This window comes from Bos mutus, chromosome 27, assembly GCF_027580195.1.
Source record: "Bos mutus isolate GX-2022 chromosome 27, NWIPB_WYAK_1.1, whole genome shotgun sequence".
In the NCBI taxonomy this organism is placed as follows: domain Eukaryota; kingdom Metazoa; phylum Chordata; class Mammalia; order Artiodactyla; family Bovidae; genus Bos; species Bos mutus.
Genome location: NC_091643.1, coordinates 16,887,546 through 16,903,095, shown reverse-complemented (window position 1 = coordinate 16,903,095; position 15,550 = coordinate 16,887,546). Strand labels below are relative to the sequence as shown.

Below are 15,550 nucleotides of genomic sequence, written 5' to 3'. Positions count from 1 at the left end.
AAGAGTATATGACAGTACCATTTTCAGTCTTATAGTCAAAGATGAATTTTGTGTGGAGCAAATATATCAAAAGACCCAAGTTCAGGGTTGCTAGTAGTTCAACCACCAGGAAGTCAGAAGACTGTTACATGCTGATAAATTAACATCCTTCACTACCAGTGAAGTAGTTAAGGATGAAGTAGTTAAGGAAAGGATGAAGTAACATCCTTTCCTCCCCCTACCAGTGTGTTCATTAGAATGTTCTGCACAGTTGCTAAGTACATTCTCTGTTGACATACCTATAGTCTGTCATGGTGTGTGTTATAATATAGAGGAGGCAGAATGACTGCCTGAATTCTGATCATGGCTCAAGCTACATGACTGTGAGCTTTAACTTTTCTAACCCCTATTTCATCATAAAAATAATACCTACTTCAAAAAGTTCCAGTGGGCATTAAGAAAATAATCCACATAATCAATCCATTAGCCCAGTGACAGTTGGTGAGTGTTGTATAATTGTTAAATATTATTTTCATTAGATTCACTGAGCTTACATTGCCTTCCAGGGAACAAGAGTCATTTGTTACACAGACTAAAAATAGCTCATTACATATGACAACACCATCTTTTCCTTAAAGCAAAGATCCACATGGAATAAACCTTTCTATGGTTAAGATAACCAGCTAGAGTTTCAAGTATAATTCAGATTGTATTGTTTTTGTTTCCATGAATATATCAGTTTCTTTTAGAGCCCATAACCTATCAGATCATCAAATGTCCTATTTCATCTAAGACTATTCCTATGCATGTCTTTTCCCATTACTTAACTCAATTTGGTGTAAATACGAACAGTGTTTAAAAGAAAATTTTAAAATGTCCCTCTCTTACTAATAAAGGTGGTAATAACTACTGTGATTCAGTGGTGAAAAATAAAGTAGAATCTATTTGTACCAAATATAAGAGCCACTATCTATTGTATGGCTTGTCAAGGTTTATAACATTGGCCACTGTTATAAATTCTTCAAATCTCTCAGTAGCCTTGTTAGTCTTACCATGGACAATGAGGTAAAAATTTCAATGATACCATTAGAGCAACATGGATGCTGGGAAATCGAAAGAGAAATGTAGATTCAAAACATAGAGATTATTTTTAAAATTCTTCTAATGACTTAAAATTTAAAATAAGACAAAAATTTCTGTGCTTGCAACAGCTTACAAAGTAAGTACTGTGAAGGTGTTTGTATTGAATTCTAGTCATGTTATCAGTTGGAAACGAAAGAGAAGAAACAGGTCTTCTCTGATAAAATGTAGTTGTTAAAGTAGAACCTACATTGTGTGTGTATATCCAAAGAGATTTTCATGAATTCTATTTATCTAATTTAAAGATCATACTAACCAGGATAGGCTTTGCCATATGGCCACTGGAGAAATAGAGCTTATTATGCAGCATGTGTATTAGAAGAGTAGATTTGTGTGTGTATGTGACATTGTTAGAATTTTGACTTCCCTAAATCTTCAAGTTGTGTCTCTTTGTTTATCCAGCAATACGTATCTAAAAATGTCATCTCTAGCGAGCATATTGTTGAGAGAGAGGCGGAGACGTCTTTTTCCACCAGTCACTACACTTCGACAGCTCATCATTCCACTACTGTCACTCAGACTCCCAGTCACAGGTATGAGAATAAAAAGCTGCGTGACATTTCTCCAAGAACTAATATTTACACATTCCCTTTTGTTCTCCCTGCCTACGAAAGGAACAGGAGGTACTTATAAGGCAGTGCGGTCCTGTAGTGCATATGATTTGGAACAAAAACAGGCTTTGGACATCCAATTGACTCTGCCACTAATTGCTATTTGAATCTGACCCTCAACTTTTCTGTCACCAAAACAAGGGGAAGTAATACCCACCTTACAGTATTGTTATTCCCCATTTTAGAGATTGTCTTTTTTCATGCCTGACCATTTGCAGAATTGCTGTTATTGTTACTCAGTCACTAAGTCCTGTCCAACTCTTTGTGACCCCATGGACTATAGCCCGCCAGGCTCCTCTGTCCTCCACTGTCTCCCAGAGTTTGCTCAAATTCATGTCCATTGAGTCAGTGCTGCTATCTTACCGTCTCATCCTCTGGCGCCTGCTTCTCCTTTCACCTTCAGTCTTCCATAGCATCAGGGTCTTTTCCAATGAATTGCTATACTGAAAAGAGTTTGTCTAAGATACTATATAATACTTAGAAGCTGACTTCTTCCAGTGGTTGGATTGCCCTGGAATAGCACATGAAAACTGGTTACCTAGCTGAACCTCAAACTCTCAAACGCTCTGGTGATATCTGAGCGCGTACTGCCAAGGGCAGCACTAGACTTCCAAATGGAGCATATAAGACCAGGGTATCCTTAATCTAAGACGCTCAAGAACAGAGAGACTCTAAAAATATTTAGTACAAAATGGCATTTGTTTAATGTGTGTTGAATGGGTGAACATGTAAATAAAGTGTATCCTTGCAAAGCTAACCTAAATCACAATCCTATGCATCACAAGCATCTTAATAGACAGTCCCGTTCTGAGACAAGTAATGCCAGCGTGAAACATCAGTCATTTGCAAGATTTGTCACTTCCCTCCCTTTCATGTCCATGTGTGCATAGAATTAAAAATCTCCCTCTCTGTCTCTGCCTCTCACACTTCCCCTGTAGCTGGAGCAATGGACACACTGAAAGCATCATTTCGGAAAGCCACTCTGTCATCGTGATGTCATCCGTAGAAAACAGTAGGCACAGCAGCCCCACTGGGGGCCCGAGAGGACGTCTCAATGGCTTGGGAGGCCCTCGTGAATGTAACAGCTTCCTCAGGCATGCCAGAGAAACCCCTGACTCCTACCGAGACTCTCCTCATAGTGAAAGGTAAAACCGAAGGGCAAAGCTACTGCAGAGAAGAAAGCACCCCAGTAAGAGAATCCCCGTGAGCACCTGCTCTCCCACCTAAGGAAGCTGCTCTCATGAGAATAAGGGGCGCCAGTTGCCTGGTCTAGGAGTGATCCTAGTTGATGAAGGCATTTTTTGGTTTGACTGAACTCATTTCTTCCGAGCTTCTCGCATCATCCCAGTGGCTGACAGGCAACAAACTCTTAAAAGAGCTGGAATGATTTGATGTGGAAGGTGCAGCAGTTTTGGAGTTCCCAGCTTTGACCTTAGGCTCAGACCCTCTGGGGGAGTCTCAGTTTCCTCAACTGGAACTTGAGAACACTGGCCTCAGTGATCGATCAGGACCCTTCTAGAATCCTAAGTGGCCAGTTACCCAAAGTCTGGTCAATCTGGCCTCCTGTTCTCATGAGCTAACCCTTTCTTACCTTCCAGCCTCAGTTAAATCAGATCAAGGGCTGTGACCTTGCCAACTGTCCTGGGGATGGCTTGCGTTCCAGCAGACAGTATCCCTTTGTGAAATTCCAGCAAGGAATGCATCCATCAATCTCCTGTCCACTGCGGCTCGCAGTCTTCACAGGAGGTTTTCAAAGCAGATATTGCCTTTGATGTGGCTTTTATTCCAGAATGTGTTGGCTTTCTTCTGGGGCTATTGGGTTGGGTGGGGGAAGTCAAGACAAACGTAAAATAAAGATCAGAAGAAAGTAACCTGAAAGAGATGCTTAATAGCATTACTGAATTCATAGATTCTCCCAATCCATTCTCACCTAAAGTGGGGAGAAAATTATACCCACCCAGCATTCCTAGTCCATCAAGAAGCTGTTACTCATTTGTTTTCAAATCCAGCAGGGTGTTGTCTGTTTGTTGGTTTACTTTATTGTTTTCTCAGTCCAATCTCTGGCCACTTGCTAAAAGGTTTACATAATGTCGAAGTCATACTTGGTTTTCATGGGTGGAGATGATTTGGGTACACTCCTTCGCTCATACAGCAAAGGATGACCAGTTTGGAGCCGGCAGGTCACTTAGAGCCTACTTATTACTTTTTCAAGGGCCTTTACTCCAAAATGGCTTTTCAGAATTTTATGGAATTAGTGGTTGCTCTGACTCATCTATGAAAAAGTAAGCTTGGTCCAAAGCTGGTTTAAAACATCAGCCTTAAATTCATGTAAGTGTATATGTATTAAGCCTGTTTCGATTCAATCCTTTTAGAAACTTGAGAGAGAAGATAGGGATAAATTCTTTCTCCATCACCACAGGTGATGTTTATCTTTAAAGGTTGACATTTTCCTGCTGGGATAGGCTTCCTTTTATACCCCAGGTATTATTTAGGCCATCAGAATGTACCTAGCATCCTGGAGAAAAACAATGAAGCCGTGCTATGGTCTGGTTGAATCTGGATTAGCATTTCTCAGAGAGCTTAATTTAAGTATCCCCAAAATAATAAGTCTGGAGACTCGAGCCCCAGATATTTCCATCTGGAGACACTTTCCCATTTTAGACACAGTCAGATCTCACATCTGTATGACTCAGAATCATGGATGGCAAGCAGGAGGGTTAATAGGTTTCTTGTTCCTGTTAGCTGGAGATGAGAAGACAGCGTCCTGTGTCATCACAGGTCATGTCAAATTAGACTCTGCAAATGCCAACGTGAAGGAAAGAGTCCTTTAGTGCTACGCATTGGTGACATTTTTATCTAAGCTGAGAAATGTGACTCGGAATAAGCCACATCCTTCTCAGTGCCACCTAAGGTCTTCTTGTTTTGGGGGAAGAAAGCACGGTATGGTAAAAACAGTGCACTCGATGTCTTGACAACAAGATTTCCTGAGCGTTATCAAACATAGCACAACATAAGGTGACATGGTACAGCCCACCTTTGAGCAGTCAGTAAAGATAAGCCAGAGCTGGATACAGCAGTGGGTTTTGGAAGAGAGGTAGACCAGGGATTGGACATAACGATGAAGCCAAGCGTCAGCTATCTTTGAATGTCATGGTCAGTGGGATATAGAGTTGCAAATGGAATGTTAAGAAGTCGCATTTCATGGAAAAGTTAAAAGCGCACAAATGTGTTACGCTGTTTTCAGGAATAAATCTAAGTTACTATGCTCTTTTTTTTTCATAAGACATAACCTTATAGCTGAGCTAAGGAGAAACAAGGCCCACAGATCCAAATGCATGCAGATCCAGCTTTCCGCAACTCATCTTAGAGCTTCTTCCATTCCCCATTTGGGCTTCATTCTCTAAGACCCCTTGGCCTTTAGGAAGGTATAGTATTTAAGTAATACTTCTTCCCCTTCCAAATCCCCGAGCCTTGGTCCTTACAAACTGAGAGGTTTCCAGGACCCTGTGCCCTCTTGTCTTAACTCACATGCTTTTATTGAAAATCATGATTAAAAAAATAAAATCACGATGAGATGGAAACAAATCTCAAACGCTTTGCTAAGCCAGGCAATTTAGCTGATCTTTGCATGCACTCCTGTGAGGAGACTCTTGACCACCTAATTGGAGATTCCAAATGTCCTAGTGTAAAACCTGAGATGTCTACAATGAAGAGAATTACTCTGTTGTCTGATGATGATATCTGATGATAAGAGAATGACCTCTGCCCCCTGACCCCCCCACCCCTCACTCTCTGCCTCTCTCATTGCACCGCACTTACGCTGGGGTCTTCTGTGCTCACACAGGTATGTATCAGCAATGACCACCCCGGCTCGTATGTCACCTGTAGATTTCCACACGCCAAGCTCCCCCAAGTCACCCCCTTCGGAAATGTCCCCGCCCGTGTCCAGCACGACGGTCTCCATGCCCTCCATGGCGGTCAGTCCCTTCGTGGAAGAGGAGAGACCCCTGCTCCTTGTGACGCCACCACGGCTGCGGGAGAAGTATGACCACCACGCCCAGCAATTCAACTCGTTCCACTGCAACCCCGCGCATGAGAGCAACAGCCTGCCCCCCAGCCCCTTGAGGATAGTGGAGGATGAGGAATATGAAACGACCCAGGAGTACGAACCAGCTCAAGAGCCGGTTAAGAAACTCACCAACAGCAGCCGGCGGGCCAAAAGAACCAAGCCCAATGGTCACATTGCCCACAGGTTGGAAATGGACAACAACACAGGCGCTGACAGCAGTAACTCAGAGAGCGAAACAGAGGATGAAAGAGTAGGAGAAGATACGCCTTTCCTGGCCATACAGAACCCCCTGGCAGCCAGTCTCGAGGCGGCCCCTGCCTTCCGCCTGGTCGACAGCAGGACTAACCCAACAGGCCGCTTCTCTCCGCAGGAAGAATTGCAGGCCAGGCTCTCCGGTGTAATCGCTAACCAAGACCCTATCGCTGTCTAAAACCGAAATACACCCATAGATTCACCTGTAAAACTTTATTTTATATAATAAAGTATTCCACCTTAAATTAAACAATTTATTTTATTTTAGCAGTTCTGCAAATAGAAAACAGGAAAAAAAAAACTTTTATAAATTAAATATATGTATGTACAAATGTGTTATGTGCCATATGTAGCAATTTTTTTACAGTATTTCCAAACGAGAAAGATATCAATGGTGCCTTTATGTTATGTTATGTCCAGAGCAAGTTTTGTACCATTCCGTGACTGCTTTTTCACAGTATTTCAGCAACCCTCCACCCCATAATATTCTGTTTTTTGCTGGCTTCTCGTGCATTGCATTATGATGTTGACTGGATGTATGATTTACAAGATTTGCACCTGTCGCTCTGTTTGCTTCGAGTAGTACTCAATCAGGATGTCTTGTAATGGCGCATCCATCCAATACTCCCCCTCTGTATGAGATTTTTCTTTTGCTTTCCGTATGTGAAATGAGTTGTGTCTACTCTGCCAGCCAAAGGTTTGCTTCACTGGGCTCTGAGATAATAGTAGATCCAGCAGCATGCTACTATTAATTACAGCAGGAAACTGCATTAAGTCATGTTACATATTAGGAAGAAAGTAATATTGTGATTTTTTCAAAAACTATATTATTCATCAGAAGACAGCTTGCTCTGACTTAAAAGGAGCTACCATTTACTTTATGCGGATTGATTTTTCTCAACAAAAGAAAAAAAACAAGTTTTGGGGCTAGCACGCCAAGTGGATGCTGGCTAGCGATCAGGGTGAGGTCCAGCCCTAAGCTGAGGACTCGCTTTCACTTTCTCTCTCTGGGGGAATGATACAGCGGCTCATCTAATTGAAGAGCAAACCATGGCTGGAAAAGGTGCAATCATTCTTGACTTGTGTTTTTTCACTGATTTGGGAGCTAGTGATTGGTTGTGTCTTCTCGGCTCAAGGACAGACGTGTTATGGCACAAAACCCCCCAGCTTCAACAGCACACTCAGCAATTTGTCTGGAATACTTCTGGAATGAAGTGTGCCTGTTGTATACGGCAGTGACATCATTATACAGGACTAGTTCTGCCGTAGATTGTCTAGAGGAGGAAACATGTGGAAGACACAGGGGAAGAGTGGCCATGTGACCCGGTGTGTCATTTTTTAAGTTTTTTTTTTTTTGCCCATTCCTTTGTCCGCATTATTCTTTTCTTGTTTTTCAATCTCACCTTGATTAGATCGTACTATGCATGAACATTTTTGTCAGGAATGGCCCGTGTGCATGTCATTTGTGATTAGGAAGAACCTCCCATGAACAAGGATGCATCAAGAAACAGCAGTAGTCTCTGAAAGATTGCACCTTTCCTTGCAGAAATGACCCCCACGTGTGCTAACCTCTCCGTTGGCAGCTGTATCATCCATTTTCCCCCTTTCTTACTTTTTGCTTTACTGTCAACAAAAATAGGATTAAGATGGGTCTGCCTTTGGCACGTCCTCTCGTGGTAAGCAATCCAAGGAAGGTCCATAGGTAAAATACTTGAAATAACTGCTAATCCAGGAAAAGAAGAGAATTTTATAAAATATTGTAGTCCCATGTCTGTCAAGTTGGGCTGGAGGTTTACTTAGGTTCCAAGCGGCCTCCTAGGAGCCATGGGACAAAGTGGGGAGATAGGTTAGCAGGGGGTTCAAAATACCAGCCGTGAATTTAAGGAGAGGGACTCTGTTGATTGCAAGTAAATGGAGTCTATTTCTTCACCACATCTCTATGTTAAAATCCAAAGGAAGAAGGGACATGCAAAGAGATCTTAGAAGAAAAGTGCAGGCTGAGCATGAGTCATGTCATCGAGCTCCTAAGTGTTTCTACAGTTCACAGACAGCGTCTATGGACCCTTGGCATTTCGTATCCCAAGCGTCCTTCATGCTTCCATGCCACTTTCTCTGTGCTCAGAAGTGTCCTCGTGTGCTTGTTCACCTTTCCAAAGGAGCCCTTGACAACTCCCCAAGTTGCACTGATTTCCCAATTCTGTAAAATCAGTAAGCTCACAGCAGGGGAAAGAAAAGTCAACCCCAAGAAGTTCTCCAAATTATTCTCAATTGCCTTTGAAGACCTGGACTCCTTCTTAGGCTATTTCAATTAAAAAAAAAAAAAAATCCTACCATAATTAAAACTCTAGAATTTTAGTTTCAAATTCTTCAGGCATGGGAGTGTTGTTCTGAAGAATTTCAGGAATAAATAAAATCTTTGATCGAGAGCAAGAAACAACATGTTCCTCAGTATGAAAAATCTCTGTCAATTTTCAGGTTGCAAAAACAGATGACAATTGAGGACAAGAGGAAGTTTTCTTTCCAACTTGGTTCTGGTCACTCATCAAGGTGACATATATCAGTTAGGACAGGCTTTCTGTCCATAGAATGATAGATTTCCTTCATAGGAAAGGCCAGCAGGCTACTCGGGGCTCCCTGCTGTGGCCACCAGATTTGTGTCCACAGGGGCATCTCTGGGATGTTCAAATGCCACCATCCCTGTTTATAAACTCAGGAGTGCAGTGGCAATGCAAAGAAAGCATGTGAACCAACATTCCCAGCCTAAGGGAAGCCTCTCTGGGTCTTCAGATGGTGGAAATTGCTGAGACGTTTGACAGTGACTTTGTTTCCTGGGTCTGAGATCATGTCCCATTGAGGAAGATGCAGGGGAGAGTAGAATATGAAAAATGCCTTTTTATTACTCCGGGTTCCTTTCACATCCTGCTCTCCCTCCTTGCCTGGTAGGACTTTTATTTCTGAGAGTGTCTGGACAGTCTCCTGCTTTCTACAAAATGGCACTCTGCCTGGGAATTTGTGAATGTGTCCCAAAGACCAATATGCCATATCTTCCTTAAGTGTGACTGTCATGATAGAGTTTATCCAGGGTCATTTGCTCTGTAACTTTTTTTTTTTTTAGCCTGGGTTGAAAGGTATATGGCTCACATTGGTAAAAATATAAAATACCTAGTTTTTTTAGTCCTGGCTGCATCCCACCAGCCACAAAGATGTCTATCCACAAAGGCCCATGAAACATTGCAGAGAAATGCAGACAAAAGGAAATGGCCACATATCACAAGTTCTATTATATATTCTTTTGTAAATACACCTTGTACATGACTTGGATGTGTTCCTAAATCATTTACTGTCTTTATGAGTTCATGTCAGTTTCTTTTTTTTTTTTAACTCTTAACTTACTGTGTAACATTGTAAATAACATAATGTCCTTTATTATTTATATTTAAACATCTAACATAGAGTTGTTTTCATATAAGTTTAAGATAAATGTCAAAAATATATGTTTTTTGGTTTTTCTTTGCTTTAAAGTTATGTATCTTTTCCTTTTGCTTTTTTTTTTAAGAATAATTTATTGTTCAGGAGAAAGAATGTATATGTAACTGAATCTATTTGAAGAATGCACATTTGAAGGCCGTGAGGTACTGATAAACTAAAGAATTTATTATCCAAAATACTAAGCAATAAGTAATTGTGATTTATTTAAGGTTTTGTCCATTGTCCATGAAAGACATACTGCAATAAAGATGCTGCTCTGCGGAGATCTGGGAGCGTGGGTCAGCAGACGAAGGGCCCAGTCTGTTAGACCAGCACCTTGCCTTTTACTGTGACGGCTGTGCTAATTCAGGACCCTGTTGGATGGATCCCGTGTTCATCTTGTCTTCCATTGCTTTTGCCCCCTGCCTGTCCTCACATCATCTCCTGCCTGTCGGTTCCGCTTACCACTGTGTTCCTTGCTGAAGGAACCACAACCAAGCAATATGACTTTTTTACATAAGAGCATAGACAGGACATCATAGGGCCTGATTGCCTGGATCCCGATTGTCCCCATGTTCTGTAGAGACAGCATGTAATTTCTTCCAGCTCATGGAAATGTCAGTATGGAAACCCATTCAGTCGTGAGACGGAAACATGTTACCGTGGTCCAGAGGATCCGGTGGCCACCACGGCTCAAAGGCAGCCAGTCAGAACGGGGCCCTGCTAAGCTCTCCTAGAGCTTAAGTGAGTGTGCTTTCTCCATCTGGTCTATGATTGAGCGATTCGCAGTTCTAAGAGGAAATAAGGCTAAATTGGGTTCTTTCCTCCTCATTCTATCAGTAAATCAAGCTCAGTGTCCATCTTACTGCTCAGGGAAGGACCTAGGCATGAGAAATGTCCTGCATTCTAAGACTCAGTCATAGGAGTGAGGATATTCCTTCTCTTCTTGAAATTAGCCTCAACAAAAGCCATATTTTAGCAAATAGATATTTGCATGAGTGATACTTTTTGTATATTTCAAGCATCTTGCTCATTATTCCAAATAGGGTTGGGACTTCCAAAGTGTATGCAATTGAGGTCAGCAGTTCTTTGGGGTGACCATCGGCCTCCTTTGGAGTCTGAGGGTACCCTGAGTCTTCTCACCTCCGTATCTGTATGAAATCCTATTACCTAGTGAAAGATCCACTAGCATCATTTCCAAAGCCATCTGGATGTCTAGGAGATTCAAGGAGGGGCCTTTGTGCTAGTTTTTTCTATTGGTATTACTGAATTTTTTAAGCTATTCAGAATCCTCATATTTCTGTTAACATTGATATGCACACAAATAAACACACACACACACAAGCACTTACAAATTTTTAACACACTCTGCTAAAGTCATGACATTCACTCACGTGTCCAATCCACCCATGCAGCCATTGAGCAAATCAAGGAGTGCACAGAATACTTAAAAATTAAAGGTGAAGACACTTCCCTTTGTATTCAGCTTTCAACTAAGGCTTGGTCCATCCCCGGAATTGAAAATTACAGGCAGCTGTCTTAGACATTTGGGTTATAACTGAGTCCTTGCGTGCTCAGTCGCTTCAGTTATGTCTGACCCTTTGCGACACTTTGCACTGTAGCCTTCTGGGCTCCTCTGTCCATGGGATTCTTCAGGCAAGAATACAGGAGTGGGTTGCCATGCCCTCCTTAAGATACATTGATATTGGAGACAGAAGCATGGGTAATGGAGGGTGGTGTGGAGACAGCAAAGATTCACTCACGTCCACATTCAATATCTGGATAATGATTACAATCCTCCATTTATTTTAACCGTGTAGACACCTGAATGTCGCACAGGCCAGCTTTGCAAACTAGCAAACAGTCTGTCTTTCCAACCTAATATCCTCCCCATCATTAGATTTCTTGGCTCTCCGTCCTTACGATAAATGACAAAGGGACTTAATGTCAGAGATTTGGGGTGATGTGAGGCAATTCTGAAATCTAGAGGTTTGGGATGCTGGATGGAGTGGAAATTGTTGATGATCTCATGTAGTATCACTTTGCACTCTGACTTGCTCTTTCTGTAATGGATGGAATAAAGTAAATTGATGGAAATTCTTGCTCCAAAAGATTAATTTAGAAACAGAAAAGCTTTCCGTTTACGAGAGAACCTTTCTGCTGCTCTAGGAAGCTGCCGTATTCTTAACCTTTAAGAAAGGTTAACCTTGGAAAGAGTAGTCAGACCCACTTCCGTGTGTACCTGTGGCTTCTATTAATCTCCTGACATAACAGTTGGACCTCTCCAGTGAGCTATTGGTTTTGAACTTCAAGCTCCCAAATATCACCCACCAGGGAGACAGGAAAAGGCATTTCTTTTTTAACCTGGAGAAAATCTATCATGATCTACCTAATCCTTTTAAAAACACATCAGGATAGGGAGACCAGTAATTCCTAAAGAGGAATACTGTAGGAATCCTAAGGAAGAGACAGAGTATAGAGTAATAGTTCCATCCAGGATCATTCCCTAACCTTCTTCCTTCAAACTGAACTTTCGGGGATAGAATTTGATGAAAAAAACAACACTTCTTCCCACCCCACAACATGTCAAAGAGGCTAGAGGATTATTACCTTTGTCAACATAAACATCTTTAATAGATTTATGTGTTTGTTCTTGTGCAGAGAAACTATTAAACAATAACATTTTATGCTATTTTATGACTTAAAACATCCTTTATTTCTTTATTATTCTCTTAATACCCTGGGGTGTTGGTAGGTGAAATCATCAGGAAAACTGAGGCTCAGAAATGTTAAAAAAAAAAAAAACTGTCCTCAGGATACTCATCTAGTGAGTTGCAGAAGTAATATGTTTTCCCAGGTTTTCTAATTGTATTCCTCCCCTTCCCCTGAGCTGAGCACAAACAACTCTTTCATTCTCAGCCCTTCATCACGTGCACAGTACAAGTTCCATGCAAAACCATGTCTCTACTTGAAAGAATATGAGCCCCTCTGGCTCAGCACAAGTTACTCTGGAGCCCAATTTGCTTGGCTGAGTAACTCTATGCTTCTTTCCCTAAAAGTCACTTCCCAAGGAAATGAAGTGTAGCCAGGAAGATGAATTCACAACTTCAATATGTTGGTAGCATCCTACGGTACAACGGGGAAGGCCTTTGCTGTCAAAGTGCTGTCCCCACCACTTAGTGACTTTGTGAATTTGGAAAGTTTCCTCCTGCAAGATTATTTCCTGATCTCTAACACGGGAATTCAAATGACTTTACAAAGCCATAGCGTAGTGAGAATTACATTTGAACACTTGGAGGAAGCTAGAAAACGTCAAGCACATGGTGAATACTCAAATGCTACCTTCCATTTGCTCCTTCCCCTCCAGGTTATTTTGGAAACTAAACTTTTCAGTCCCAAATGACACAGTCTATATGGCACAAACTGATCAAATTTATTTTATCATTTCTCCAATCTAGCACCAATAGCCAAATCTGTTTTTAATAACAGCTGTATGTTGAGCAGCAGCATTACTTAAAAAGATATAAAGTTGTAGCTCCAATAAGTTCTTTTATTTATGTGCCTCTGGTGTAGCCACACTGCTTCCCGTAAAGTCTCTAATTTTTAATGACATTGCATTAATGTCTCATAATTTCACGGAAATTTACTGAAACATAACTCTTGGTAGAGTTTTCATAATACTGTCTTCAAGCTTCATTGCAAACAGCTGATAAATACAAAAGGATCCTAAGTTGATACAACACCCACACATACCCATTTGCCTTAATTTGCACCCAGGATGTTCAAACGAAACCATTAAATTGCATCCCGGATGTCCATTTCCTTAAAAAAACTGTAACCTAGGCAAAGATCTGCAGTGACAAAATTAGAGGAGTCAGCTCCCAGATGAAGTCATGTACATATAAGAAGCCACATTATTTATGGATGGTTCTCGCTCACTTCCATTGTCTCTCCCAAAATTCTTCACGCTCCAGTCACTCTTTATGCATATACTACAGGATACTTTTTTTTTCTCATTCTGAGTATGAAGCCATGAATAATTTATAGACTTAAGCTTTTGGATTTCACCCTTCAAATTTGCATCCTACGTTAAGGATGGTGGGTGACTTGGTGTCATTACACTCATGATCAGATCTGTGATATAGTTAATATAGTTCTACTGTTAAAGGCAAGAAAGTCTAAGATCATTGCCCATATATAATCCTTCATTTAAATTAAAATGTATTCTATTGAAAATAATCCTGACTCCCTATGAAAAAAAAATATATATGAGGAAGTTTTCTTATAATTTTAAGGAAATAATCTGGATGTAAGCTTTGTATCCTGTTCATTATTAGCAATAATCAGGAATTAAGCAAACACTTGTTTTCGGTTGCATGATTTTCCTCAGGTGATTCTTTCTTGCCTGACCTTGAGCCCTTCTCTTGAAGTGAGGTGCTTAGAATGCTTCCCCAGGCTTGGGGGTTTCAAGCCAGGGTCGTTTTCGAGAGCCCCTCCAGCTTCCCACAGTTGAACCCAAAGTGAACTTTTCATCTTCTTCAGAGAATGAGTCTTCATGGGTATGTACTTTAGCAGATAATAAAGTAACAAAACAGGCAATTTCCCCCCTGGATCCTAGATTCTCTGCCATGATGGATCAGGAAGAGAGGAAAAGCTATGAGTGAGAGCCACTTGCTCTGAGTTCCTCAATTCCCAGTTCCCAGGTTCCTGCTGATTATAAGATGACTCTGCCCTTGTGTGAGAAGCTTCCTGCAAAGATCCCATCCTCCCTTCTGAAAAACCTTTTTTTGTTGTTTTCAAAATAAAGCCCTCACTTAATAGCTGCTTAGTTCCTAGACCATCTCTGATTGCTCTGACTCCAAATTCTGGAGTCATAGGGACATGCATCTTCATATTTTGATCAAAAATTTAGAAATGATGGAGTTTAGGATTTAAAGTCATTTTATCAGACTAGGAAACCTTTCTTGATTTGTTGTAGACACCACAGAAAATTTTTGGACCGAGTCAGAGGACATCCCATTAGCTTGACCAAAAACTCTTTCACAACTTGAAGCAACGCTGACTCCCCTCCACGTTAGGAGTATGGATGGCTCTGTTTGTCTGAGGAGTTAGATCTCTAGCCAGGATTGTGAGAGGAAGAATCTGGGGTCCTTCCCATTAAGCTGTTAATGCATGAGGCTTAGGGCTCCACTCAGGGTTAAAATCATGTCAATTAGCAAGCAAAGGAGCAACTAAGGGAGCATAACCCTGCCCCTGGTTAAGGGAGCCCCGTGTCCCCCACGGAGCCAGCCAGAACCTCAGCAACCTTGTCCTCTTCTCCCTCCTCATCTAATCCATGACAAGAGTGACTATACCACCGATTCGTCACACACACGTCCTCCTCTCTGCACAAACCCCGCTGCTCTTCTGCTGGGTCACTCTCATCACAGGGCTCTGTTCACCTCTGAACTGATCTGCTTCCTTCCGCTCCTCTAGGGCATCCTTCGCCTTCTGCCAGAAGCTTCCAATTGCCAACCCTGTCAAGCTGTTCTCCTTCCACAGCTCCTCTCACAGCTTAACTCAGCCTGACGTGAGCGGCTCTTCCCAGGCTGGCTTCTGTCAAACTCTTCTAGCTCATCCCCTCCTCTCACCCCTCACCCCATCTTCTGCTTTTTTGTCTTCCAAATACACCCCATCAGTGTTTATCAAACTCCGATCATCGCTACACCGACTTCACGACGATTACCATGTTCATGGGTCACCCGTGTTATTTTTCGCTTATTGTTTTTCTTTCAATTGATTGCATTTTTAACAAAAATAAAATCATTTGCAATGAAACATTGTATCAATGCTGTGAATGGAAAACTGATCAGTTGCCATAATGAAAATAGAACTGTAAAAATAAATATAATAAAAAGGAAACAAAGTCATCAAGCTCTGAGAAGACATTGTTTCCTGCTAAAGTATGCGAGCTGAAAGCCTGTTCTCCATTTGACACCAGGGGAGAGTGGCAGGTGTTAGATAAATGGGAAATAGATTCAGGAACTTGACA

The 15,550-nt window shown here is 41.6% G+C and overlaps 1 protein-coding gene across 7 annotated transcripts in view; it reads left to right on the top strand.

Annotated features, from left to right (window-relative positions):
- The window catches only part of NRG1 (neuregulin 1), a 1,145,979-nt gene extending 1,130,723 nt beyond the window's left edge, over positions 1 to 15,256 (top strand). For 5 of the 7 annotated variants that reach the window (XM_070364126.1, XM_070364125.1, XM_070364124.1 and 2 more), the window contains 3 exons: positions 1,522 to 1,652; positions 2,669 to 2,875; positions 5,575 to 15,256. In XM_070364126.1, coding sequence (XP_070220227.1) covers positions 1,522 to 1,652; positions 2,669 to 2,875; positions 5,575 to 6,229 — 993 coding nt within the window. In that variant the 3' untranslated portion in view covers positions 6,230 to 15,256. Of the gene's footprint in view, positions 1 to 1,521; positions 1,653 to 2,668; positions 2,876 to 5,013; positions 5,156 to 5,574 lie in introns of all 7 variants that reach the window. The other 2 variants (XM_070364128.1, XM_070364127.1) reach the window with 1 other exon arrangement.
- Positions 15,257 to 15,550: the final 294 nt, after the last annotated feature.